The sequence below is a fragment of the Salvelinus fontinalis genome, chromosome 3 (assembly GCF_029448725.1).
Source record: "Salvelinus fontinalis isolate EN_2023a chromosome 3, ASM2944872v1, whole genome shotgun sequence".
In the NCBI taxonomy this organism is placed as follows: domain Eukaryota; kingdom Metazoa; phylum Chordata; class Actinopteri; order Salmoniformes; family Salmonidae; genus Salvelinus; species Salvelinus fontinalis.
In genome coordinates this window covers 56458942-56484498 of record NC_074667.1, presented here as the reverse complement: position 1 = coordinate 56484498, position 25557 = coordinate 56458942, and the positions used below count along the sequence as shown (strand labels likewise).

General features: G+C 45.2%; 1 protein-coding gene across 1 annotated transcript; it reads left to right on the top strand.

The window, feature by feature from the left end:
• Positions 1-356: 356 nt before the first annotated feature.
• LOC129851157 (membrane metallo-endopeptidase-like 1) lies at positions 357-23987 on the top strand. The gene is made up of 24 exons (XM_055917498.1): positions 357-663; positions 3185-3479; positions 4011-4040; positions 4379-4438; positions 4602-4763; positions 4935-5015; positions 5172-5267; positions 7828-7946; positions 8067-8132; positions 8233-8367; positions 8651-8740; positions 9379-9515; positions 9736-9829; positions 10132-10260; positions 10423-10521; positions 11140-11223; positions 11359-11462; positions 11566-11624; positions 18239-18358; positions 18502-18635; positions 18786-18851; positions 18992-19087; positions 20980-21056; positions 21150-23987. The coding sequence occupies exons 2-24, from the start codon at positions 3323-3325 to the stop codon at positions 21247-21249; spliced, it is 2295 nt and encodes a 764-aa protein (XP_055773473.1). The 5' UTR covers positions 357-663; positions 3185-3322; the 3' UTR covers positions 21250-23987.
• The last annotated feature ends 1570 nt before the right edge of the window (positions 23988-25557 follow it).

The window sequence follows — 25557 nt, the reverse complement described above, 5'->3', positions numbered from 1 at the left end:
TCTCTCTCTCTCTCTCTCTCTCTCTCTCTCTCTCTCTCTCTCTCTCTCTCTCTCTGTCTCTGTCTCTGTCTCTCTCTTTCTCTCTCTCTCTCTCTCTCTCTCTCTCTCTCTCTCTCTCTCTCTCTCTCTCTCTCTCTCTCTCTCTCTCTCTCTCTCTCTCTCTCTCTCTCTCTCTCTCTGTCTCTGTCTCTCTCTTTCTCTCTCTCTCTCTCTCTCTCTCTCTCTCTCTCTCTCTCTCTCTCTCTCTCTCTGTCTCTGTCTCTCTCTTTCTCTCTCTCTCTCTCTCTCTCTGTCTCTCTCTTTCTCTCTCTCTGTCCCCCTCCCAGCAGCCTTCTTCTCCTCATGATTTCTTATTATCACTGTCACTATCTCACTGGCAGCCTGCTACCATCTCTCCCTATACCCCTCCCCTCCCTCCATCTCTCACTCTTTCACCCCCCCTCTCTCTATCTCTATCTCACTCCCTCTCTCACTCTTTCACTCTGTCTCTCTCTCACACACCCTCCCTGAGCTGCGAACTAGACCAGATAGTCTCTCTCCAGGATCCAGTTCCACAGCCTCATTTCTCCACACACCAGCTCTGGGTGACAGCTCAGTAGGGGTGTCTGGGAAATACAGCTTGCTGTAAGGGACGTCTCAGGGAGTTCTACTGACCAGATACAGGTAAGGAGCACTGCCTCACAGGCACTCCCTCGCTACACACCTCTGAACACCTTGTACCAGGACAGGTTCATACACAGGTATACCTTCATAGCTGCTATAGCTTCAGCTTTTCATAGGATTTAAACTGGAGTCTTATTTGTAAGATCTTTGCTGGTCATTTAATTTAGATTACAAAATATATGTCTCATTTTGCTCCCAGTCAGATAACACTTATCTGTTCTATTTTGAATGAAAACTGTATCATGTGTGTCGACTACCATAGGGATTATTTCGACCATGAATGCTATGTTTGTGCATCCAACAAATACCTCCAAAGCCACCTGAAATGTCATTTTTAGCAAACTACTAGAAATATTACAATGTTATATTTTCAATGTAATTATACAGTTATAAACAAAGCAATATGTGTAGACGTGAGTATGTTAGACTGTTCATACACTGTTCACACTGTTGACCTGACACACAGGCACTAATCACTGGCACAGAGTTGAGAGTTTAGAAAAGTAGCTACGGTACCAATCACCGAACATGTCATCCAAACTAATGAGAAAATATCTTTCAAGAAAGGAACATTTTAATCCATTACATTTTCCACCCGAAGGTTTCCTTTTGACACATACAGATCCACACCATAACACTGCTCACTAAGTGAAACGCTGCGCATGGTGCTCAAGTCTCATGGCTCATGGCCTAAATAGAAGGACTCTTTTCTAGATTACTAAATCTAATCTATTCTTCAAGACGTATGAGGGTAATACCTATATCAACGGAATTGAATGCATAAATGAGCACCACCATTAGTGAGAAAACTGATTTAGAAAAAGGTCCTTGATGATGACAATACAATCAAATCACTATTAGAAATCAAATATGCAATATCTAAATATATAATATCTAAATATCTAGCCCTCCTCTACCCCTCCATCCTCCCCTCATCTAGCCCTCCACACCCCCATCCTCCCCTCCATCCTCCCCCGCCTCCATCCTGTCCCTCCATCCTCCTGTCCTCTACCCCTCCATCTGCCCTCCCCTCCATCCTCCCCATCCATCCTCCCCTCCTCTACCCCTCCATCTTCCCTCCCTCCCCTCCATCCTCCTCCCTCCCCTCCATCCTCCCTCCTCTTCATCCTCGTCCTCCATCCTCCCCCCTCCCCCCAGTCATCCATCACAGCAGTGCCAGACATGTGCCCATGAGTATTCATCAAGAGGAGTTACTGGGGCACAGCGACATGCACCTCTTATTTACAGCCCTGCCTCCTGTCACTCCTAATAGAGGTAATCTAGAGAAAGTGTGCAACAGGCTGGTATTGGAGGAGGCTGGTATGGGAGGAGGCTGGTATGGGAGGAGGCTGGTATTGGAGGAAGCTGGTATGGGAGGAGGCTGGTATTGGAGGAGGCTGGTATGGGAGGAGGCTGGTATTGGAGGAGGCTGGTATGGGAGGAGGCTGGTATCGGAGGAGGCTGGTATGGGAGGAGGCTGGTATGGGAGGAGGCTGGTATGGGAGGAGGCTGGTATTGGAGGAGGCTGGTATGGGAGGAGGCTGGTATCGGAGGAGGCTGGTATGGGAGGAGGCTGGTATGGGAGGAGGCTGGTATGGGAGGAGGCTGGTATTGGAGGAGGCTGGTACCGGAGGAGGCTGGTATGGGAGGAGGCTGGTATTGGAGGAGGCTGGTATCGGAGGAGGCTGGTATCGGAGGAGGCTGGTTTGGGAGGAGGCTGGTATGGGAGGAGGCTGGTATGGGAGGAGGCTGGTATTGGAGGAGGCTGGTACCGGAGGAGGCTGGTATGGGAGGAGGCTGGTATGGGAGGAGGCTGGTATCGGAGGAGGCTGGTATCGGAGGAGGCTGGTATCGGAGGAGGCTGGTATGGGAGGAGGCTGGTATAGGAGGAACAGGTGCCGATAAGTGAATAGATGCAAAGTGATGCCGAAAGGTATTAGTAATTGAGGGTTTGTTCCCCAGAAATGCTCATTTGCAATATTGTGTTCAAATAAAACATTGCAATGAATAGGAAATATTGCTCTGGAAGCATGTTGTAGAGAAGTGTACAGCCAACTGTAGAATTATAAAGGGCCACATTACACCTATTCAGTTAGGTCTATAATTTGTTTTTTATCAAAATGCACAAATGCATAATTACATTAAGAATGCTTTAAGAAACCCACTTTATATCTAACATAGGCCTAAAAGGACCATCTGCAAGGCTAAAAATGTCTCAAGTCTAATTTAACAAATATTACGCTATGTCCCAACCTCGTAATTTCCTGAAAATAGCGAAGTACCCCACCCAAAATCACAATTTGTCATGCAGTATCAGCTAAGGCTGGTTCAATACCACATCACAGCAGCAGTCAAGAGAACACCATGTATTTGACACGCAAAATCATTTCATTACAATGTTGCGCAGTAATGGAACCATGGAAGTGTGTGATTTATTAGACTATTAGCATAGAAAGGAGACACTTTCATATGGAGAAGAGATAAATCAAAGGTTCAACTATGTTTTTCTCACTCGCTCTAGGTCACTTGAGCGACTGGCGTTGCACTGCATCAGTTTACACAGCCCACTCACCCACAGGGAGGCACCACACGCTCTCTGGCTGTACCCCGTTCCTGTCACTCTCCACACTACTTTTCCAGAGAGCCCGGAGAGCTGAGAATGGGCAAATCCGAAAGCCAAATGGATATCATGGAAAAATCTACCAAACCAGGGAAGCGTCGTTGGACTGTTGCAGAGACTGGGCTGTCTGTGCTGTTGTTGCTGGTCAGCTGTGCCCTGGCTGGACTGATAGTCCTCTACACATCGGCTCTGAGAGGTAGGCTCAACCCAGTTACAATCAAAATATAAATAGAGTTTGACCTCCACTAATTACACTCACCTCACTGGAAATGAGTGAAGAAATACCGTAACATGTGTGATGTTTCAGGTGTTTATGTTGTGATTAGTATTGTTTGAAAGCACATTCAAGCAGTAGGTTATTAAAATAGGAGAGTAACAGAAAACGTTATTAACATCTTTTGACAACTATTCCAGAGTGTTTTGTGAAATCTATAGGCAACCAATTTTCAGAAAACAATTAGGCAACGCATTCTAGTCTACTGTACTAGCAGTGGAGGCTGCTGAGGGGAGGACAGCTCATAATAATGGCTGGAACAGAGCAAATGGAATGGCATCAAATAGCTGGAAACCATGTGTTTGATGTATTTGATAATATTCCACTAATTCCGCTCCAGCCATTGCCACGAGCCGGTCCTCCCCAATGAAGGTGCCACCAGCCTCCTGTGTGTACTAGGTACAGTAACTGCTCTGAACAAGTGTTTGTAATGTCTTTTCATCTCCAATGCAGAGCGGTCCAATAGGAGCTCAGTCACTGAGGGTGAGTCTTGACACTTGAGTTGAAATACTGTATGTGTTTATATGTTATAGGATACGGTACGATGTAATCTGGACAGAGGATGATCCCCTCTTAATTCCCTCTGCTGCCTCATCAGCAATGTCGGACAAAAGCGAGAGAACAGAGTCATTGCTGATGCAGCCATTTCAGAGAACGAACAGACAGACAGACAGACAGACAGACAGACAGACAGACAGACAGACAGACAGACAGTATCAAGCAATGATTTGCCAGAGAAATCTAAAATCCCTTGATGCTGCTGCTAATAAATTCCTACTCTGCCAGGAATGACAATATTATTTATTTTTTGATGTTTTCAGGGCAGAAGTATCGTTCTGGCCCCAGCAATGTTTGCACAACTCCTGAGTGCGTCACAGCAGGTGAGCAGTTCTGCCTGCGTATGGGGTTGTCCGTCCTCCAAAAACAAAACTCATCACTCAATTTTATATCAACTTAACAGATAACTGCATCATAATATTCCCTTTCCTTCAATGTTATTCACATTCTCCCCTATCCATCCTCCGCTGACTTTACCCTCCACAGCCGCTCGTCTCTTGCAGAACATGGATGCGACGGTGGAGCCGTGTCAGAACTTCTACCAATATGCTTGTGGGGGTTGGCTGGAGCGTCATGTCATCCCAGAGACCAGCTCCCGGCACAGTGTCTTCGACATCCTCAGAGACAGGCTGGAGATTGTACTCAAAGGTCAGACAGCGACATGTTTCCATAGGAACCTCAGGGTCAGCCATTGTGTGGGAAAAGAGACCTATGCTCAGATACGGTGTTTTTTGCAGGATCAAATCTACTTTCTGTATTAGATCACATCACTAGACAGAATGAGGTACATTTTTGTTTCTGTTGGTCGTCTCCTCACAGGAGTTTTTGAGACTGATAGTGATCAGGACCGTGACGCCTTCAAGAAGGCCAAAACTCTCTACAGCTCCTGCATGAATGAGAGTGAGTAGGGATCCTCTCAACCAAACTCCAAACTAACATTATTACACAGACGTTTGGTCTCGGAATCAGCTGCATACCCTGTAACATTCATTAACAGTACTGTATGTAAGATTGACTGACAGTGTGTTGCTAATAGTGTCATGTTGTCTTCTGTAGCTCTCATAGAGCAGCGCGACTCCCAGCCGCTCATGCATCTCATTGACAGCATAGGAGACTGGCCTGCTGCCTCGGAGGACTGGAACAGCACTACTGGTACTGACACACACACAGTCTTGTATAACTTACCATGTGGGGACACACAATTCAGTCCCATTCAAAATCCTATTTTCTCTGACCCCTAACCCTAAACCTAACCCTAAATCTAACCATTACCTTCACCCAAAACTTAACCCTAATCGTAACCCTAACCCTAACCTTCACCTTAACCCTAACCGTAACCCCAAAACCTAACCTTAACCCTAACCCCAAACCTAACCCTAGCTCCTAACCCTGAACCTAAAACTAACCCTAGCTCCTAAACGTAATTCTAACCCTAACACTAACACTAATTCTAACCTTAACCCTAAACGCCCTAGAAATAGCATTTGACCTTGTGGCGACTAACAAAAAGTCCCCAGTTGGTCCAAAATGTGTTAGTTTACTATTGTTGTGGGTACTTCTAGTCCCACATCCACCAACTGAAATGATGAGTGATATGATTGTGAGTGACATGTGACATGGTCATCCAGGCGTGCCCCCCTGGCTCTACTGAAGGGCAGTCAGGTGTAGTGACGGGGGGGGTGGATGTGTTGAGTGGGCAGCTTCCCAATCAGGACTGTGACTGATTCTTAAAATAGACCGTTTTTCTCTGCACTAAACCTGACTGTCGCCAGTGTAATTAAATGTAGGTTCTCAAACAGAATTTACAACGCGGAAGTGCATCTGGTGCATCTGCACAGACAGATTTATGACTGCACTGTAAATCGTGCGGCAGTGGCCATCTAAACTTGGCTGTGTGAGAGGTAGTCAGTCTACTCTCTGCCAACCAGATGTTGAATGTTAGATTTAATGTAGATTTAATGTATACAACCAGTCAAACTTTTGGACACACCTACTCATTCAAGGGTTTTTCTTTATTTTTACTGTTTTTTTACATTGTAGAATAATATTGAAGACATCAAAACTATGAAACGACACATATGGAATCATGTAATAACCAAAAAAGTGTTCAACAAATCAAAATATATTTTATATTTGAGATTCTTCAAAGTAGCCACTCTTTGCCTTGATGACAGCTTTGCACACTCTTGGAATTCTCTCAACCAACTTCATGAGGTAATCACCTGGAATGCATTTCAATTAACAGGTGTGCCTTGTTAAAAGTTAATTTGTGGAATGTCTTTCCTTCTTAATGCATTTCAGCCAATCAGTTGTGTTGCGATAAGGTAGGGGTGGTATACAGAACATAGCCCTAATATGGACCAAGTCCATATTATGGCAAGAACAGTTCAAATAAGCAAAGAGAAACAACAGTCCATCATTACTTTAAGACATGTAGGTCAGTCAATACAGAACATTTCAAGAACTTTGAAAGTTTCTTCAAGTGCAGTCGCAAAATCCATCAAGTGCAATGATGAAACTGGCTTTCATGAGGACCGCCACAGGAATGGAAGACCCAGAGTTGCCTTGGCTGCAGAGGATAAGTTCATTAGAGTTAACTGCACCTCAGATTGCAGCCAAATAAATGCTTCACAGAGTTCAACTGACAGACACATCTCAACATCAACTGTTCAGAGGAGACTGTGTGAATCAGGTCTTCATGGTCGAATTTCTGCAAAGAAACCACTACTAAAGGACACCAATAATAAGAAGAGACTTGCTTGGGCCAAGAAACGCGAGCAATTGACAATAGACCGGTGGGAATCTGTCCTTTGTTCTGATGAGTCCAAATTTGAGATTTTTGGTTCCATCTGCCCTGTCTTTGTGAGATGCAGAGTAGGTGAATGGATGATCTTCGCATGTGCAGTTCCCACCGTGAAGCATGGAGGAGGAGGTGTGATGGTGTGGGGGTGCTTTTCTGGTGACACTGTCTGTGTTTTATTAGAATTCAAGGTAAACTTACCCAGCATGACTAGCACAGCAGTCTGCAGCGACACACTATCCCATCTGGTTTTCACTTAGTCCCACTATCATTTGTTTTTCAACAGGACAATGACCCACACATCTCCAGGCAGTGTAAGGGCTATTTGACTAAGAAGGAGAGTGATGGAGTGCTGCATCAGATGACCTGACCTCCACAATCACCCGACCTCAACCCAATTGAGACGGTTTGGGATGAGTTGGACCGCAGAGTGAAGGAAAAGCAGCCAACAAGTGCTCAGCATATGAAGGAACTCCTTCAAGACTGTTGGAAAAGCATTCCAGGTGAAGCTGGTTCAGAGAATACAGAGAGTGTGCAAAGCTGTCATCAAGGCAAAGGGTGGCTATTTGAAGAATAAAATATATTTTGATTTGTTTAACACTTTTTTGGTTACTAAATACTTCCATTTGTTTTTTCATAGTTTTGATGTCTTCACTATTATTCTACAATGTAGAAAATAGTAAAAATCAAGAAAAACCCTTGATTGAGTAGGTGTTCTAAAACCTTTGACTGGTAGTGTATTTGGATTTGCTTAACCCTATTTTGGTTACTACATGATTCCATATGTGTTATTTCATAGTTTTGATGTCTTCACTGTTATTCTATAATGTAGAAATAGAAAATCACTTGAATGAGTAGCTGTATCCAAACTTTTGACTGGTACTGTATTTATGTTTAATTGTATTATCCCAGAGGAGGCCTGGAGCCTGGAGGACACTCTAGTGACCCTCATCTCTCGTTACCACAAGAAGGTCCTGCTGGATATGTATGTGTGGACTGATGACCGTGACTCCCGGCGCCACATCATCTACGTAAGGACAGCGTTTGAATACGCAATGTTCCAAAAGTTTAGTGCTTGTGTTTTTTTATTAAATCTTCCCCCATTCTGATTGGGTGGTAAGAAAACTAACAAGTCTGTTTTTATTTTACAGATTGACCAGCCAGGACTAGGAATGCCATCCAGAGAGTATTACTTCAATGATGGAAACTACAAAAGGGTACTTTCATAAACAGTATTGTGTATTAATGTACTGTTAATGTCATTGCACTGGAAAAGACAAGGTCATCTTTGCATGTATGTGTCATGTGGCTCTTTAGGTTCGAGAGGCCTACCTGCAGTTCATGGTTTCCATGGTGAGGATTGCCCGGGAAGACAGGAACTTGACCCAGGAAGATGATCGTGTGGTGGAGGAGATGGTGCAAGTGCTGGAGCTGGAAACAGATATCGCAAATGTGAGTGCCAGCCTGCCACAACAGGAACTGGAACTGTGACAGAAGTTAAAAAGAGACAGGAACACAAATGAGGTGGATTTACCCCCTCTTATTAAATGAATTAGTCTTCAACAAGAAACTTCTAATAGAGACGGATGAAATCAACTATACTGTACTACATGTCATCTGCATGTTAAAAACTTGAATAGATCAACATTATGGCTAAATACAGTGTTTGTCACCTTACACTTCAATACATCAGACATGACTGTAGGCCTGTGCTTTCTGTCTTGTCATGTCAAAGGCCACATCCCCCGCAGAGGATCGTCAAGATGTCACGATTCTCTACAAAAAGATGACCCTGACTGAGCTGCAGGAGTCGTTCAATCTCAACGTAAGTGCTTCAACTCTAGTGATTTCAAGTGGATACGACTTGAGCCCTAAATCTAATGGCATTGTCCTTATAAAGTAGAGAAAGCCTTATACTATATATATATATATATATATATATATATTGTAGCGAATTCAGGGGGTAGCCACGACTGGGACTCGAGCCCGGGTCCAGCGACTGTCAAGCCAACACCTTAAACATTACGCTCAGAGGTCCAAACCCCTTGATGATCTTGCTAGGTATTGGTTTACGTTTGAGTCATTTAGCAGACGCTCTTATCCAGAGCGACTTACACTAGTGCATACATTAAGGTTGTTACATTACCCCCTTCCGTCGGGAGAGCGTGTTCCCACGCTTCGCTATACCAAGTCCCTCACATGTACACGCCTTTCCGATGGCCTCACAGGCACAATCCCATTTCTGACACCAATGTAGTAGTACATTTGGGGGGTTGCCTCGACCGGGACTCAAACCTGGGTCCAGCGACTGTCAACCCAACATCTTAGCCATTACGCCAAGAGGTCAGAGCTTCTTGACGAGGTCGCTAGTTGTTAGGTTAAGATCGCTACAAAATGCACTTGTAGATTGCAGAGCAAGCCTCAGAATAATATTACTAACAAAAACAATGCTATTTCTTCCAGGGTTTTAACTGGACAAGGTTTGTGCGTGGTGTGTTGTCCAGCGTGGCTGTGAAGGTACAGCTGGAAGAGGAGGTGGTGGTCTATAGCTCCCCTTACCTGGAGAAGATGAACAAAGTGCTCTCCAAACACACTGTCAGGTCAGAGCTGATGATGTGTAGACCATAGTTAAAATTTGCCTCTATCAATATTTTATATACAGTGATTTATCATGTGAGTCATGCAGAACGGTAGACTCTTAGAAAAAAAGGTGCTATCTAGAACCTAAAACAAAAGGGTTATTCGGCTGTCCCTATGTACAGTATATCCATTGGTTGAGTGATTGAGTGACATTATTGGGTGAAATGTCTCCTCCTCCAGAACCATGCAGAACTACCTCACCTGGCAGGTTGTCATGGAGAGAGTCAGCAGCCTTAGTCGCCGCTTCAAAGATGCCAGGGCACACTATAAAAAGGTGAGACAGAGATAGGAGCACATCTAGGAGCACCCTTAGGGCTCCATTCAATCCATATTGTGGAAATTCAGCATTACATTGTGATTGAAATTTAAAGGCAATGTTCCTGCGACAGCGAAGAATTCATTCACGGTAAACGTGGCATGCTTATGTCGGCTCAATTGGAAATTACCTTAAAATGTATATTGCGCAATCTGTAACACTTCAATGATACAGATTTAATGAGCCCTTAGAAACAAACACATTGAAAAGCTCATTCATCTATAAACGTGTGGCAACTGACGGTCTGTCTGTGTGGTCAGGCTCTGTATGGGACGACCATAGAGGAGGCGCGGTGGAGAGACTGTGTGCGTTACGTCCAGGGCAGCATGGAGAACGCAGTGGGGGCTCTGTATGTGCGAGAAACCTTTGCTGGCGAGAGTAAACGCATGGTGAGTCACTCCTGTAGACAGGATGCAGACAAAACAGGAAAATCTGCTCCGGCTTCTATAATCACTGTCACTACAGCAGTTTAGTCTGCACTTTGTGTGTGTGTGTGTGTGTTTGTGTTTGCTTTCCCTGTAAATGAATATACTATCTCTTTGTGTGGGCAGGTTAGTGACCTCATCAGTAAGATCCAGGAAGCGTACGTGGAGACGCTAGAGGAGTTGAGCTGGATGGATGACCAGTCTAAGGAAAAAGCAAGAGAGAAGGTACAAACATAGTATAGCAAACAAACATACAATGTACAGCTAGCTGCAAAATAATAGAAACAAATTCATAAAGTGTCTTGATAGGGTGTTGGGCCACCACCAGCTTCAAAGCACCTTGGCATAGATTCTACAAGTGTCTGGAACTCTATTGGAGGGATGCGAAACCCTTCTTCCACGAGAAATTCCATAATTTGATGGTGGTGGAAAACACTGTCTCAGGCGCCGCTCCAGAATCTCCCAGAAGTGTTCAATTGAGTTGAGATCTGGTGACTGAGACGGCCACGGCATAAGGTTTACATCGTTTTCATGCTCATCAAACCATTGTGTTCACTTGTGCCTTGTGTATGGGGACATTATCATCCTATAGGGGCATGGCCATGGTAGCCAAAATAATGGCCTGCACAGCATTTTTATACATGACCCTAAGCATGATGTTAATTGCTTTAATTAACTAATGGAAACCACACCTGTGTGGAAGCACCTGCTTTCAATACACTTTGTATCCCTCAGTTACTCAAGTGTTTCATTTATTTTGGCAGTTACCTGTACATAATCAGTGTTTTGAATATGTAAAAGAAAGAACTGACCAGCTGACTGTTCTACTGCTCTATGTTACAGGCCATGGCCATTAAGGAGCATATTGGCTATCCTGACCACATTCTGGAAGAGAGCAATCTGAAGCTTGACCAGGAGTATGCCCATGTATGTCTGTGAGACCTGCCCACACATTAGCACCTTTGGGCCTCAAAGGATTATGATAAATCCTCCTTTTCAGAGTGAAATGGATGTACAAATTGTTGTCTAGATTGTTTCTGATGATCTGGTCTCTGTCTGCAGCTGAACTTCAGTGAGGAGAACTACTTTGAGAACGTCCTTGAGAACCTGCAGGCTGAAGCACACAAGAGTTTGAAGAAGCTGAGAGAGCCGGTCGACCCGGACATGTAAGATACCTCCATTTAGCCTCACGTAGACACACGTGAACATAAACACATGTACACATTCCCTCTTAAATGGTGAGGTCTATATTCTAGTGTTTTTTTCTAGGTGGATCATTGGTGCTGCTGTGGTCAATGCTTTCTACTCACCAAACAGAAACCAGATAGGTAATATGACAACAGCCAACACACTGGCTGCATCGTTCGTCATCCATCTGAAGTTATCTATCGCCGGCCAATCCTGACTTAAGGATATCCCTTACTAACAATAATTGTGACTACAGTATTTGTTTCTATACTAGCAAATGATTTATTTCTTACAAATTCTTGAATGATTGAAAAATAGTCTACTCCTGATTTAAGAATTGATGTGAATGCATGCAGCTTGCAGGTAACTGGAGAAAATCAAAGGAATTTTGAATATGGACTCGTTTGCATTTGGTTGTAATAATATTGCGTTACATACAGAACATGAAACAGTACATTGAACATTTCTTCCCCTGAACCACCGTGAAATATTACACAACTCTTCAAGCCATTCCTTTGGGTCTATTTGTAGTCTTACTGAAAGCTGACAGACAGACCACCTGGTGACTATTATGGTTTGGCTCTGATGTGAGTGCTATGCTGTGTGAAGTTTCAAGTTTTAATGTCACATGCAGTACAGTGAAGTACAGTGAAATGCCTTTCTTGCACGCTCCAAACCCAACAATGCAGTAATCAATATCAATATACCACTAAAAATAACAAGGTAGTCAAAAACACACAATAAATCAAACATTTAAAATGTGAAGAACACAAGAAAGTAAGAAGTCAGTTCCAATACCATAGAATTGTATAGGGGTAAGGTGACTAGGCATCAGGATATGAGAAATAGAGTAGCAGCAGTGTAAATGGTGATTGTATGTGAGTGCGTGTGTGTGTGTAGGGTTTATATGTGTGCATTGGAATGTCAGTTTGAGTGTGTAGAGTCCTGTAAGTGTGTATAGACACAGTGCAAAAATAGTCTCAAATAGTCTGTTTAGCTATTTAACAGTCTTATGAGCCCATATTTATGAGCCATTTCTGTAGGTATGTGCCCTCTCTGTAGGTATGAGCCTTCTCTGTAGGTATGTGCCTTCTCTGTAGGTATGTGCCCTCTCTGTAGGTATGTGCCCTCTCTGTAGGTATGTGCCTTCTCTGTAGGTATGAGCCTTCTCTGTAGGTATGTGCCCTCTCTGTAGGTATGTGCCCTCTCTGTAGGTATGTGCCCTCTCTGTAGGTATGAGCCCTCTCTGTAGGTATGTGCCTTCTCTGTAGGTATGTGCCTTCTCTGTAGGTATGTGCCCTCTCTGTAGGTATGTGCCCTCTCTGTAGGTATGTGCCTTCTCTGTAGGTATGAGCCTTCTCTGTAGGTATGTGCCCTCTCTGTAGGTATGAGCCCTCTCTGTAGGTATGTGCCTTCTCTGTAGGTGTGAGCCCTCTCTGTAGGTGTGAGCGCTCTCTGTAGGTATGAGCCTTCTCTGTAGGTATGAGCCCTCTCTGTAGGTATGTGCCTTCTCTGTAGGTATGAGCCCTCTCTGTAGGTATGAGCCTTCTCTGTAGGTGTGAGCCCTCTCTGTAGGTGTGAGCCCTCTCTGTAGGTATGAGCCCTCTCTGTAGGTATGAGCCTTCTCTGTAGGTATGAGCCTTCTCTGTAGGTATGAGCCCTCTCTGTAGGTATGTGCCTTCTCTGTAGGTATGAGCCTTCTCTGTAGGTATGAGCCTTCTCTGTAGGTATGAGCCCTCTCTGTAGGTATGTACCTTCTCTGTAGGTATGAGCCTTCTCTGTAGGTATGAGCCTTCTCTGTAGGTATGAGCCTTCTCTGTAGGTATGAGCCCTCTCTGTAGGTATGTGCCTTCTCTGTAGGTATGTGCCTTCTCTGTAGGTATGTGCCCTCTCTGTAGATATGAGCCCTCTCTGTAGGTATGAGCCCTCTCTGTATGTGTGAGCCCTCTCTGTATGTGTGAGCCCTTTCTGTATGTGTGAGCCCTCTCTGTATGTGTGAGCCCTCTCTGTATGTGTGATCCCACTCTGTATGTGTGAGCCCTCTCTGTATGTGTGATCCCTTTCTGTATGTGTGATCCCTCTCTGTATGTGTGAGCCCTCTCTGTATGTGTGAGCCCTCTCTGTATGTGTGATCCCTCTCTGTATGTGTGATCCCTCTCTGTATGTGTGATCCCTCTCTGTATGTGTGAGCCCTCTCTGTATGTGTGAGCCCTCTCTGTATGTGTGAGCCCTCTTTGTATGTGAACCCTCTCTGTATGTGTGAGCCCTCTCTGTATGTGAGCCCTCTCTGTATGTGAGCCCTCTCTGTATGTGTGAGCCCTCTCTGTATGTGAGCCCTCTCTGTATGTGTGAGCCCTCTCTGTATGTGTGAGCCCTCTCTGTATGTGTGAGCCCTCTCTGTATGTGAGCCCTCTCTGTATGTGAGCCCTCTCTGTATGTGAGCCCTCTCTGTATGTGAGCCCTCTCTGTATGTGAGCCCTCTCTGTATGTGAGCCCTCTCTGTATGTGAGCCCTCTCTGTATGTGTGAGCCCTCTCTGTATGTGAGCCCTCTCTGTATGTGAGCCCTCTCTGTATGTGTGAGCCCTCTCTGTATATGTGAGCCCTCTCTGTATGTGTGAGCCCTCTCTGTATGTGAGCCCTCTCTGTATGTGTGAGCCCTCTCTGTATGTGTGAGCCCTCGCTGTATATGTGAGCCCTCTCTGTATGTGAGCCCTCTCTGTATGTGAGCCCTCTCTGTATGTGAGCCCTCTCTGTATGTGAGCCCTCTCTGTATGTGAGCCCTCTCTGTATGTGAGCCCTCTCTGTATGTGATCCCTCTCTGTATGTGAGCCCTCTCTGTATGTGAGCCCTCTCTGTATGTGAGCCCTCTCTGTATGTGTGAGCCCTCTCTGTATATGTGAGCCCTCTCTGTATGTGTGAGCCCTCTCTGTATGTGAGCCCTCTCTGTATGTGTGAGCCCTCTCTGTATGTGTGAGCCCTCGCTGTATATGTGAGCCCTCTCTGTATGTGAGAGCCCTCTCTGTATATGTGAGCCCTCTCTGTATGTGTGAGCCCTCTCTGTATGTGTGAGCCCTCTCTGTATGTGAGCCGTCTCTGTATGTGAGCCCTCTCTGTATGTGAGCCCTCTCTGTATGTGAGCCCTCTCTGTATGTGAACCCTCTCTGTATGTGAGCCCTCTCTGTATGTGAGCCCTCTCTGTATGTGTGAGCCCTCTCTGTATGTGTGAGCCCTCTCTGTATGTGTGAGCCCTCTCTGTATGTGTGAGCCCTCTCTGTATGTGAGCCCTCTCTGTATGTGTGATCCCTCTCTGTATGTGTGAGCGCTCTCTGTATGTGAGCCCTCTCTGTATGTGTGATCCCTCTCTGTATGTGTGATCCCTCTCTGTATGTGAGCCCTCTCTGTATGTGTGATCCCTCTCTGTATGTGTGAGCCCTCTCTGTATGTGTGAGCCCTCTCTGTATGTGTGAGCCCTCTCTGTATGTGAGCCCTCTCTGTATGTGTGAGCCCTCTCTGTATGTGTGAGCCCTCTTTGTATGTGAGCCCTCTCTGTATGTGTGAGCCCTCTCTGTATGTGTGATCCCACTCTGTATGTGTGAGCCCTCTCTGTATGTGAGCCCTCTCTGTATGTGAGCCCTCTCTGTATGTGAGCCCTCTCTGTATGTGAGCCCTCTCTGTATGTGAGCCCTCTCTGTATGTGTGAGCCCTCTCTGTATGTGAGCCCTCTCTGTATGTGTGAGCCCTCTCTGTATGTGTGAGCCCTCTCTGTATGTGTGAGCCCTCTCTGTATGTGAGCCCTCTCTGTATGTGAGCCCTCTCTGTATGTGAGCCCTCTCTGTATGTGAGCCCTCTCTGTATGTGAGCCCTCTCTGTATGTGAGCCCTCTCTGTATGTGAGCCCTCTCTGTATGTGTGAGCCCTCTCTGTATGTGAGCCCTCTCTGTATGTGAGCCCTCTCTGTATGTGTGAGCCCTCTCTGTATATGTGAGCCCTCTCTGTATGTGTGAGCCCTCTCTGTATGTGAGCCCTCTCTGTATGTGTGAGCCCTCTCTGTATGTGTGAGCCCTCTCTGTATGTGTGAGCCCTCGCTGTATATGTGAGCCCTCTCTGTATGTGAGCCCTCTCTGTATGTGAGCCCTCTCTGTATGTGAGCCCTCTCTGTATGTGAGCCCTCTCTGTATGTGAGCCCTCTCTGTATGTGATCCCTCTCTGTATGTGAGCCCTCTCTGTATGTGTGAGCCCTCTCTGTATGTGTGAGCCCTCGCTGTATATGTGAGCCCTCTCTGTATGTGAGAGCCCTCTCTGTATATGTGAGCCCTCTCTGTATGTGTGAGCCCTCTCTGTATGTGTGAGCCCTCTCTGTATGTGAGCCGTCTCTGTATGTGAGCCCTCTCTGTATGTGAGCCCTCTCTGTATGTGAGCCCTCTCTGTATGTGAGCCCTCTCTGTATGTGAACCCTCTCTGTATGTGAGCCCTCTCTGTATGTGAGCCCTCTCTGTATGTGTGAGCCCTCTCTGTATGTGAGCCCTCTCTGTATGTGTGAGCCCTCTCTGTATGTGTGAGCCCTCTCTGTATGTGTGAGCCCTCTCTGTATGTGTGAGCCCTCTCTGTATGTGAGCCCTCTCTGTATGTGTGATCCCTCTCTGTATGTGTGAGCGCTCTCTGTATGTGAGCCCTCTCTGTATGTGTGATCCCTCTCTGTATGTGTGATCCCTCTCTGTATGTGAGCCCTCTCTGTATGTGTGATCCCTCTCTGTATGTGTGAGCCCTCTCTGTATGTGTGAGCCCTCTCTGTATGTGTGAGCCCTCTCTGTATGTGAGCCCTCTCTGTATGTGTGAGCCCTCTCTGTATGTGTGAGCCCTCTTTGTATGTGAGCCCTCTCTGTATGTGTGAGCCCTCTCTGTATGTGTGATCCCACTCTGTATGTGTGAGCCCTCTCTGTATGTGAGCCCTCTCTGTATGTGAGCCCTCTCTGTATGTGAGCCCTCTCTGTATGTGAGCCCTCTCTGTATGTGAGCCCTCTCTGTATGTGTGAGCCCTCTCTGTATGTGAGCCCTCTCTGTATGTGTGAGCCCTCTCTGTATGTGTGAGCCCTCTCTGTATGTGTGAGCCCTCTCTGTATGTGTGAGCCCTCTCTGTATGTGTGAGCCCTCTCTGTATGTGAGCCCTCTCTGTATGTGAGCCCTCTCTGTATGTGAGCCCTCTCTGTATGTGAGCCCTCTCTGTATGTGTGAGCCCTCTCTGTATGTGAGCCCTCTCTGTATGTGAGCCCTCTCTGTATGTGTGAGCCCTCTCTGTATGTGAGCCCTCTCTGTATGTGTGAGCCCTCTCTGTATATGTGAGCCTTCTCTGTATGTGTGAGCCCTCTCTGTATGTGAGCCCTCTCTGTAGGTGTGACCCCTCTCTGTATGTGTGACCCCTCTCTGTATGTGTGAGCCCTCTCTGTATGTGAGCCCTCTCTGTATGTGAGCCCTCTCTGTATGTGAGCCCTCTCTGTATGTGAGCCCTCTCTGTATGTGTGAGCCCTCTCTGTATGTGTGAGCCCTCTCTGTATGTGTGAGCCCTCTCTGTATGTGTGAGCCCTCTCTGTATGTGTGAGCCCTCTCTGTATGTGAGCCCTCTCTGTATGTGAGCCCTCTCTGTATGTGAGCCCTCTCTGTATGTGTGAGCCCTCTCTGTATGTGTGAGCCCTCTCTGTATGTGTAAGCCCTCTCTGTATGTGTGAGCCCTCTCTGTATGTGTGAGCCCTCTCTGTATGTGTGAGCCCTCTCTGTATGTGTGAGCCCTCTCTGTATGTGAGCCCTCTCTGTATGTGAGCCCTCTCTGTATGTGAGCCCTCTCTGTATGTGAGCCCTCTTTGTATGTGTGAGCCCTCTCTGTATGTGAGCCCTCTCTGTATGTGAGCCCTCTCTGTATGTGTGAGCCCTCTCTGTATGTGTGAGCCCTCTCTGTATGTGAGCCCTCTCTGTATGTGAGCCCTCTCTGTATGTGAGCCCTCTCTGTATGTGTGAGCCCTCTCTGTATGTGAGCCCTCTCTGTATGTGTGAGCCCTCTCTGTATGTGTGAGCCCTCTCTCTATGTGTGAGCCCTCTTTGTATGTGAGCCCTCTCTGTATGTGAGCCCTCTCTGTATGTGAGCCCTCTCTGTATGTGTGAGCCCTCTCTGTATGTGAGCCCTCTCTGTATGTGTGAGCCCTCTCTGTATGTGTGAGCCCTCTCTGTATGTGAACCCTCTCTGTATGTGAACTTTCTGTGTATGTGAACCCTCTCTGTATGTGAGCCCTCTCTGTATGTGTGAGCCCTCTCTGTATGTGTGAGCCCTCTCTGTATGTGAACCCTCTCTGTATGTGTGAGCCCTCTCTGTATGTGTGAACCCTCTCTGTATGTGAGCCCTCTCTGTATGTGTGAACCCGCTCTGCCGCGTGCGCCGGTGTTCTGTCTCACTGCCACTTTAACCTCATTGAGAATAATGACTGGCGGTAATGCTTTCCGCTGTTGATAGAATGGATCTAGTTTCAGGCTCCAGTGCACACAGGCTTTGTGGCTAAAAGAGATGAGGTTGGGGCGCAAGCCACAATGAATTCCACTCAGACAATGCCGCAAACACATGGACTGGTAATGTGCAGTGATGATTAGTCAGATATGAAGCTGAAATTCTGTTTAATTGGCTTGCTCCTAAGGTTGCAAAATGATAGACTGTCTTTGTTCATTTGGCCTGATCTGTTCTCTGTCCATTTCTCTCTGTTCTTTATCCTAGTATTCCCTGCAGGTATCCTGCAGCCTCCTTTCTTCAGTAAGCAGCAGCTCCAGGCCCTGAACTTTGGAGGAATAGGGATGGTCATTGGACATGAGATCACCCATGGATTTGATGACAATGGTGAGGCAGTCCTCATATTTATAGTCACTGTACATGTTTGTGTCCAATGTGTTGCACAATGATGATTAGTATAGAGTATTAATTCATGGGGAAATTTAAATGAGACTGCATCACAATTAATTCCGTTTTATCTTTCAAAACAGGCCGTAATTTTGATAAGGATGGTAACATGCTTAACTGGTGGAGTAATTATTCTGCTGAGCACTTCAAGGACCAATCACAATGCATGGTGCAACAATATGGCAACTTCAACTGGAAACTCGCAGGCGGACAAAATGTGAGTTTCCCATTGTAGCAGAAGGATAGGAAAATCAAACATTTATTTGGGTGTACTGACTAATACTTCCTTTTAGCTTCACTAGAAAAGATTATTGACGATGAATGATTTTTTGTGAGTGTGTTAATGACTGTCTCTGCGTGACCCCAGGTCAGTGGAATTAGCACTTTGGGGGAGAACATCGCTGACAACGGAGGGGTTCGGCAAGCCTATAAGGTGTGACACCCTCACAAAACCCATTCAATCCCCACAACACAATGAAAACACGAACCACTTTCTAACAAAAATTGATTTCTGATTTAAATAGTATCTCTTTTATATTTGACATTTGAATGTTTTTGTGTGTTTGTGGTCAGGCCTACATGAAGTGGATGGAGAGAGAAGGTGAAGAGCATCGTTTACCTGGTCTGGACATGGACCACAAACAACTTTTCTTTCTTAACTTTGCCCAAGTGAGTAAACACCACTTTAAAGGGATACTTCGGGATTTTGGCAATGAGTCCCTTTATCTACTTTCCCTTGTTGATACCATTTTTATGTATCTGTGTCCAGTAAGAAGGAAGTAAGAGGTAGTTTCGCGAGCCAATGCTTACTAGCGTTAGCACAATGACTGGAGGTCTATGGGTATCTACTAGCATAAAAATGTTAACCACGAGTTCATCTGGATCTGGGGAAGTAGATAAGGGCCTCATTGACAAAATCCCTAAGCATCCCTTTAATAAATTGAGTTGTCTGGAGTAGACCACTGTTTCTCAACCTTTATTTCATAAAACTTACACTACATGACCAAAAGTATGTTGACAACTGCTCGTCGAACATCTCCTTCAAAGCTCATGGGCATTAATATGGAGTTGATCCCCCCATTTGCTGCTATAACAGCTTCCACTCTTCTGGGGACTTTCTTCCATTCAGCCACAAGAGCATTAGGGAGGTCGGGCATTGATGTTGGGCATTTAGGCCTGACTCAAGGTCAGCGATCCACATAGTTGGATGCACAGAATCATCTAGAATGTAATTATATGCTGTAGCGTTAAGATTTCCCTTCATTGTAACTAAGGGGCCTAGCCCAAACCATGAAAAACAGCACCAGGCCATTATTCCTCCTCCACCAAACTTTACAGTTGGCAATATGCATTGGGGCAGGTAGCGTTCTCCTGGCATCCGCCAAACCCAGATTAGTCCGTCGGACTGCCAGATGGTGAAGCGTGATTCATCACTCCAGACAACGTGTTTCTACTGCTACAGAGTCCAATGGCGGCGAGCTTTACACCACTCCAGCCAATGCCGACATTGGCATGGTGATCTTAGGCTTGTGTGCGGCTGCTCAGCCATTGAAACCCATTTCATGAAGCTCCCGACGAACAGTTCTTGTGCTGACGTTATTTCAAGAGGCAGCTTGGAACTAGTGAGTGTTGCAACCAAGGACAGAAGATTTTTGACGGTCCTGTTCTGTGATCTTGTGTGGCCTACCACTTCGCGACTGAGCCGTTGTTGCTCCTAGATGTCTCCACTTAACAATAACACCACTTACAGTTGACCGGGGCAGCTCTAGCAGGGCAGACATTTTACAAACTGACTTGTTGGAAATGGGGCATCCTATGACGTGCCATGTTGAAAGTCACTGAGCTCTTCAGTAAGGCCATTCTACTGCCAACATTTCCTATGGAGATTGCATGTCTGTGTGCTCAATTTTATACAACTGTCAGCAACGGGTGTGACTGAAATAGCCAAATCCCCTAATTTGAAGGGGTGTCCACATAGTTGTGTGTATATATAGTGTATATTACCACCCTTCCTCCACTGCTGTTCACGAACCATTGAGAAACGCTGGTCTAGAGACCACTGACAACAAAGCCCCAAAACTGTATATTTTCCTAAATACTTGGGTTTCAATAAATAAACAGTTGGACCAAAGGGTTTAAAACTACCCCAGATAATTATATCAAGCTGCCTACCTAGGGGTCCAGAATATTTTGCCAAAATAAAGACCACTGCGGTACTGTGCCAGGGAAAACAATGCCAGAGCAAAGCCAGACTAGTGTTTGACAGTCTTCATCCAAAACCAGGTCAAAGCTAAAGTCAAGCATAATCCCTGCTGGGATTATTCAGTTGGGCTGTCGAACAGCGCCTTGGAAAAAGACTTGGTACCCCTTAAGGTGTTCTCTCTGGCATATCATGTTCCTCATCATTTTATGGTTTACATTCAGTCCCAAAATATCTTCACTTGTAAAATATGAACAGGTGTAGTTGAGAAAATAATGTGTTATGGGCACAGTAATACTGTATCTGCTTTTATTGTGTCAAAATTGAATTCATGAATTAGTGATACATCTTCCTCCTCCAGGTATGGTGTGGTGCCTATCGGCCTGAATATGCCAGCCAGTCCATCAAAACGGACTCCCACAGTCCCCTGGAATACAGGTAACGACCAACTGTAAAAATGTAGCGTTTGGCTATTCCAACCTATTTTCTGTCAGTAATCTGTTAACACTCTTTACCTATCTTCTCTCACAGGGTGCTTGGCTCCCTACAGAATTTTGGAGCATTCTCAGAGGCATTCCAGTGCAAACCGGGTACTCCCATGAACCCTGAGATAAAATGTCGGGTGTGGTAGCCAGTTCCTGCCTTCTTCTACTCTTGTTAATTATTTCTTGACTGGGGCAACTGAACAAAAGAACATGCTTAACAACCACAGAGGCATCCTGCCTTAGAGTATGTCTGATAGATTTACATGGCAGAAGATAACATAGATATTTACACAAGTGTTTTAACAGTGTGTAAATGCAGAATACAGTTTATATATGGACTGGATGACTGACCAAACTACACCTTAGTATCACCACTTGAAGCAGATTAAAACTACGATTAGACAGGAAAAACACTTGCAAGGAGTATGTGCTTATATGGCTACTCAGCTTGAAGATGTTGTCTGTGGGTGAACAGTTTTACTTGTGGTTTTGTTGTATACACTCTCAGGAAAAAAGTTTCTGGGTAGAACCAAAAAAGGTTTCTATACTTGCTTCATATATGGCACCCCTGAAGGTTCTATATAGAGCCTTTAGGGATTATTCTTCAATGAAACCAAAATTGGATCCATATAGGGTTCTAAATGGAACCAATTTTAGTTCAGTGAATAAGAATAAGGGTGCCATATATGAAGCAAGCATAGAACCCTTATTGGTTCTATCCAGAACCTTTTTCTCTAAGAGTGTACATGTATAAATCTGAAGCTCCACTGCGGGTGGTCAGTTGATACATGAATAGTCGGGAAAATGTAGGACATTCCTAAGATTGTGTAGAATAGGTTTCAGCCGAGCTGGCTTTCCATGCTTTAACTGACTTTTTGAAGAATTTCCTAAACAACTCTTTGTGCTTTATTGTCAAGTCATTCAGGTGGCAAATCCACAGCGCTTTCAAGCCCACATATTTAGTGGCTTAAATCTATGTGCACCGAGTATCTTTAGGCACCGTGTTGCCTTGTACGATCCTGTCTGATATGAAACATTTGTTTTTCAAGACATTTTTCCACGAAGCAAGAGGTAAAGTGAATAATAACACACTAGTTGAATCAACGTTTTTTTCCACGATGAAATTACATGGAACCAACGTGGAATAGATGTTGAATTGACGTCTGTGCCCAGTGGGAAGTTTCTCATTACAGTCTGACTATGAAATGAATAAAGGCTCTGTGAGAAAATGTAGAGCAGCGGTGAACTAGAGCTGGCTTGGCTATGTCACTCTTTGAAATAAAGCAATTTACCTGAAGACAGACTGTTAAACATTTGCAGCTTTAATCTAATATGAACATTTAGAAAATCTAAAAAGGATGGCTTAAATTTTTTGCTAAAACATACACTACCGTTCAAAAGTTTGGAGTCACTTAGAATTGTCCTTGTTTTTGAAAGAAAATCAAATTTTTTGTCCATTAAAATAACATCAAATTGATCAGAAATACAGTGTAGACATTGTTAATGCTGTAAATGACTATTGTACGTAGGTGGAGAAAGCTGATTTAAAAAAAAAAAAAACTTTTCTGAAACTCGTCAGTCTATTCTTGTTCTGAGAAATGAAGGCTATTCTATGCGAGAAATTGCCAAGAAACAGAAGATCTCGTACAACGCTGTGTACTACTCCCTTCACAGAACAGCGCAAACTGGCTTTAACTAGAATAGAAGGAGTAGTGGGAGGCCCCAGTGCACAACTGAGCAAGAGGACAAGTACATTAGTGTCTATTTTGAGAAACAGATGCCTCACAAGTCCTCAACTGACAGCTTCATGAAATAGTACCCGCAAAACACCAGTCTCGATGTCAACAGTGAAGAGGCGACTCCGGGATGCTGGCCTTCTAGGCAGAGTTCCTCTGTCCAGTGTCTGTGTTCTTTTGCCCATCTTCATCTTTTCTTTTTATTGGCCAGTCTGAGAAATGGCTTTTTCTTTGGAACTCTGCCTAGAAGGCCAGCATCTCAGTCCCAACTTGCTCAGTTGTGCACCGGGGCCTCCCAGTCCTTGGGGATTCGATCTAGCAACCTTTCGGTTACTGGCCCAACGCTCTGACCACTAGGCTACCTGCCGCCCCAATGCTGTGTAGTACACAGCGTTGTATGAGCTCTTCAGTTTCTTGGCAATTTCTCGCATGGAATAGCCTTCATTTCTCGGAACAAACATAGACTGATGAATTTTAGAAGAAAGTTATTTGTTTGTGGCCATTTTGAGCCTGTAATCGAACCCAAAAATAGTGATGCTCCAGATACTCAACTAGTCTAAAGAAGGCCAGTTTTATTGCTTCTTTAATCAGAACAGCAGTTTTCAGCTGTGCAAACATAATTGCAAAAGGGTTTTCTAATGATCAATTATCCTTTTAAAATGATCAACTAGGATTAGCTAACACAATGTGCCATTGGAACACAGGAGTGATGGTTGCTGATAATGGGCCTCTGTACGCCTATGTAGATATTCCATAATAAATCTGCCGTTTCCAGCTACAATAGTCATTTACAACATTAACAATGTCTACCCTGTATTTATGATTAATTTTATGTTATTTTAATGGACCAAAAATGTAATTTTCTTTCAAAAACAAGGACATTTCCAATTGACCCCAAACTTTTGAACGGTAGTGTGTATAAATGTGAAATCTACAAATATGTAATTGCTTGGAAAGTAGCTTAAAAGACTTGCTAGGCTAGCACTGTTTTCTTTGAGAGTTATAGTGATGATCTGCCACGGAGTGATCAGTATCTTATTTATGATAGATACTCAATACACGGTCACAACTGTAAGTTGAAACTAAGTGATTTTAATTACTGTATGTCTTGTGTTACATTTCAGAGATAAACATTTGATCAACCAGTGTCCCTTATCTCAGAGCATTGGGCCTTATGAGGATATGGTCAGAAAGAAACATTTAGAGGTACATTTCAAAAAGGTGCACAGAGAAGTCTTTAAGTGTATACAAAGCTCTATGTTTTCTGCATAGAAAAAAGAACTGAAAACTGTTCCCAACATCCCGTAATAGAGTCATGGGTTTGGACTAGCTAGTGACTTAATGAGGAATGTGTAGTCATGCCTCAACTGCATGACGTCCCACCTGTAAAACAAGACATTCTCTGTACAGAGGAAGGAAACCTCTACATACACATGGGGCCCTAAACAGCAGTGTTTTGGGAATCATGTCCCTTTCCTCCATTTCTCCTTCCTCCATTATATATACACTGCTCAAAAAAATAAAGGGAACACTTAAACAACACAATGTAACTCCAAGTCAATCACACTTCTGTGAAATCAAACTGTCCACTTAGGAAGCAACACTGATTGACAATACATTTCATATGCTGTTGTGCAAATGGAATAGACAAAAGGTGGAAATTATAGGCAATTAGCAAGACACCCCCAATAAAGGAGTGATTCTGCAGGTGGTGACCACAGACCACTTCTCAGTTTCTATGCTTCCTGGCTGATGTTTTGGTCACTTTTGAATGCTGGCGGTGCTTTCACTCTAGTGGTAGCATGAGACGGAGTCTACAACCCACACAAGTGCCTCAGGTAGTGCAGCTCATCCAGGATGGCACATCAATGCGAGCTGTGGCAAGAAGGTTTGCTGTGTCTTTCAGCATAGTGTCCAGAGCATGGAGGCGCTACCAGGAGACAGGCCAGTACATCAAGAGACGTGGAGGAGGCCGTGGGAGGGCAACAACCCAGCAGCTGGACCGCTACCTCCACCTTTGTGCCAGGAGGAGCACTGCCAGAGCCCTGCAAAATGACCTCCAGCAGGCCACAAATGTGCATGCTCAAACGGTCAGAAACAGAATCCATGAGGGTGGTATGAGGGCCCGACGTCCACAGGTGGGGGTTGTGCTTACAGCCCAACACCGTGCAGGACGTTTGGCATTTGCCAGAGAACACCAAGATTGGCAAATTCGCCACTGGCGCCCTGTGCTCTTCACAGATGAAAGCAGGTTCACACTGAGCACATGTGACAGACGTGACAGAGTCTGGAGACGCCGTGGAGAACGTTCTGGTGCCCGCAACATCCTCCAGCATGACCGGTTTAGCGGTGGGTCAGTCATGGTGTGGGGTGGCATTTCTTTGTGGGGCCGCACAGCCCTCCATGTGCTCGCCAGAGGTAGCCTGACTGCCATTAGGTACCGAGATGAGATCCTCAGAGCCTTTGTGAGACCATATGCTGACACATGCACATTTGTGGCCTGCTGGAGGTCATTTGCAGGGCTCTGGCAGTGCTCCTCCTTGCACAAAGGCGGAGGTAGCGGTCTTGCTGCTGGGTTGTTGCCCTCCCACGGCCTCCTCCACGTCTCTTGATGTACTGGCCTGTCTCCTGGTAGCGCCTCCATGCTCTGGACACTATGCTGAAAGACACAGCAAACCTTCTTGCCACAGCTCGCATTGATGTGCCATCCTGGATGAG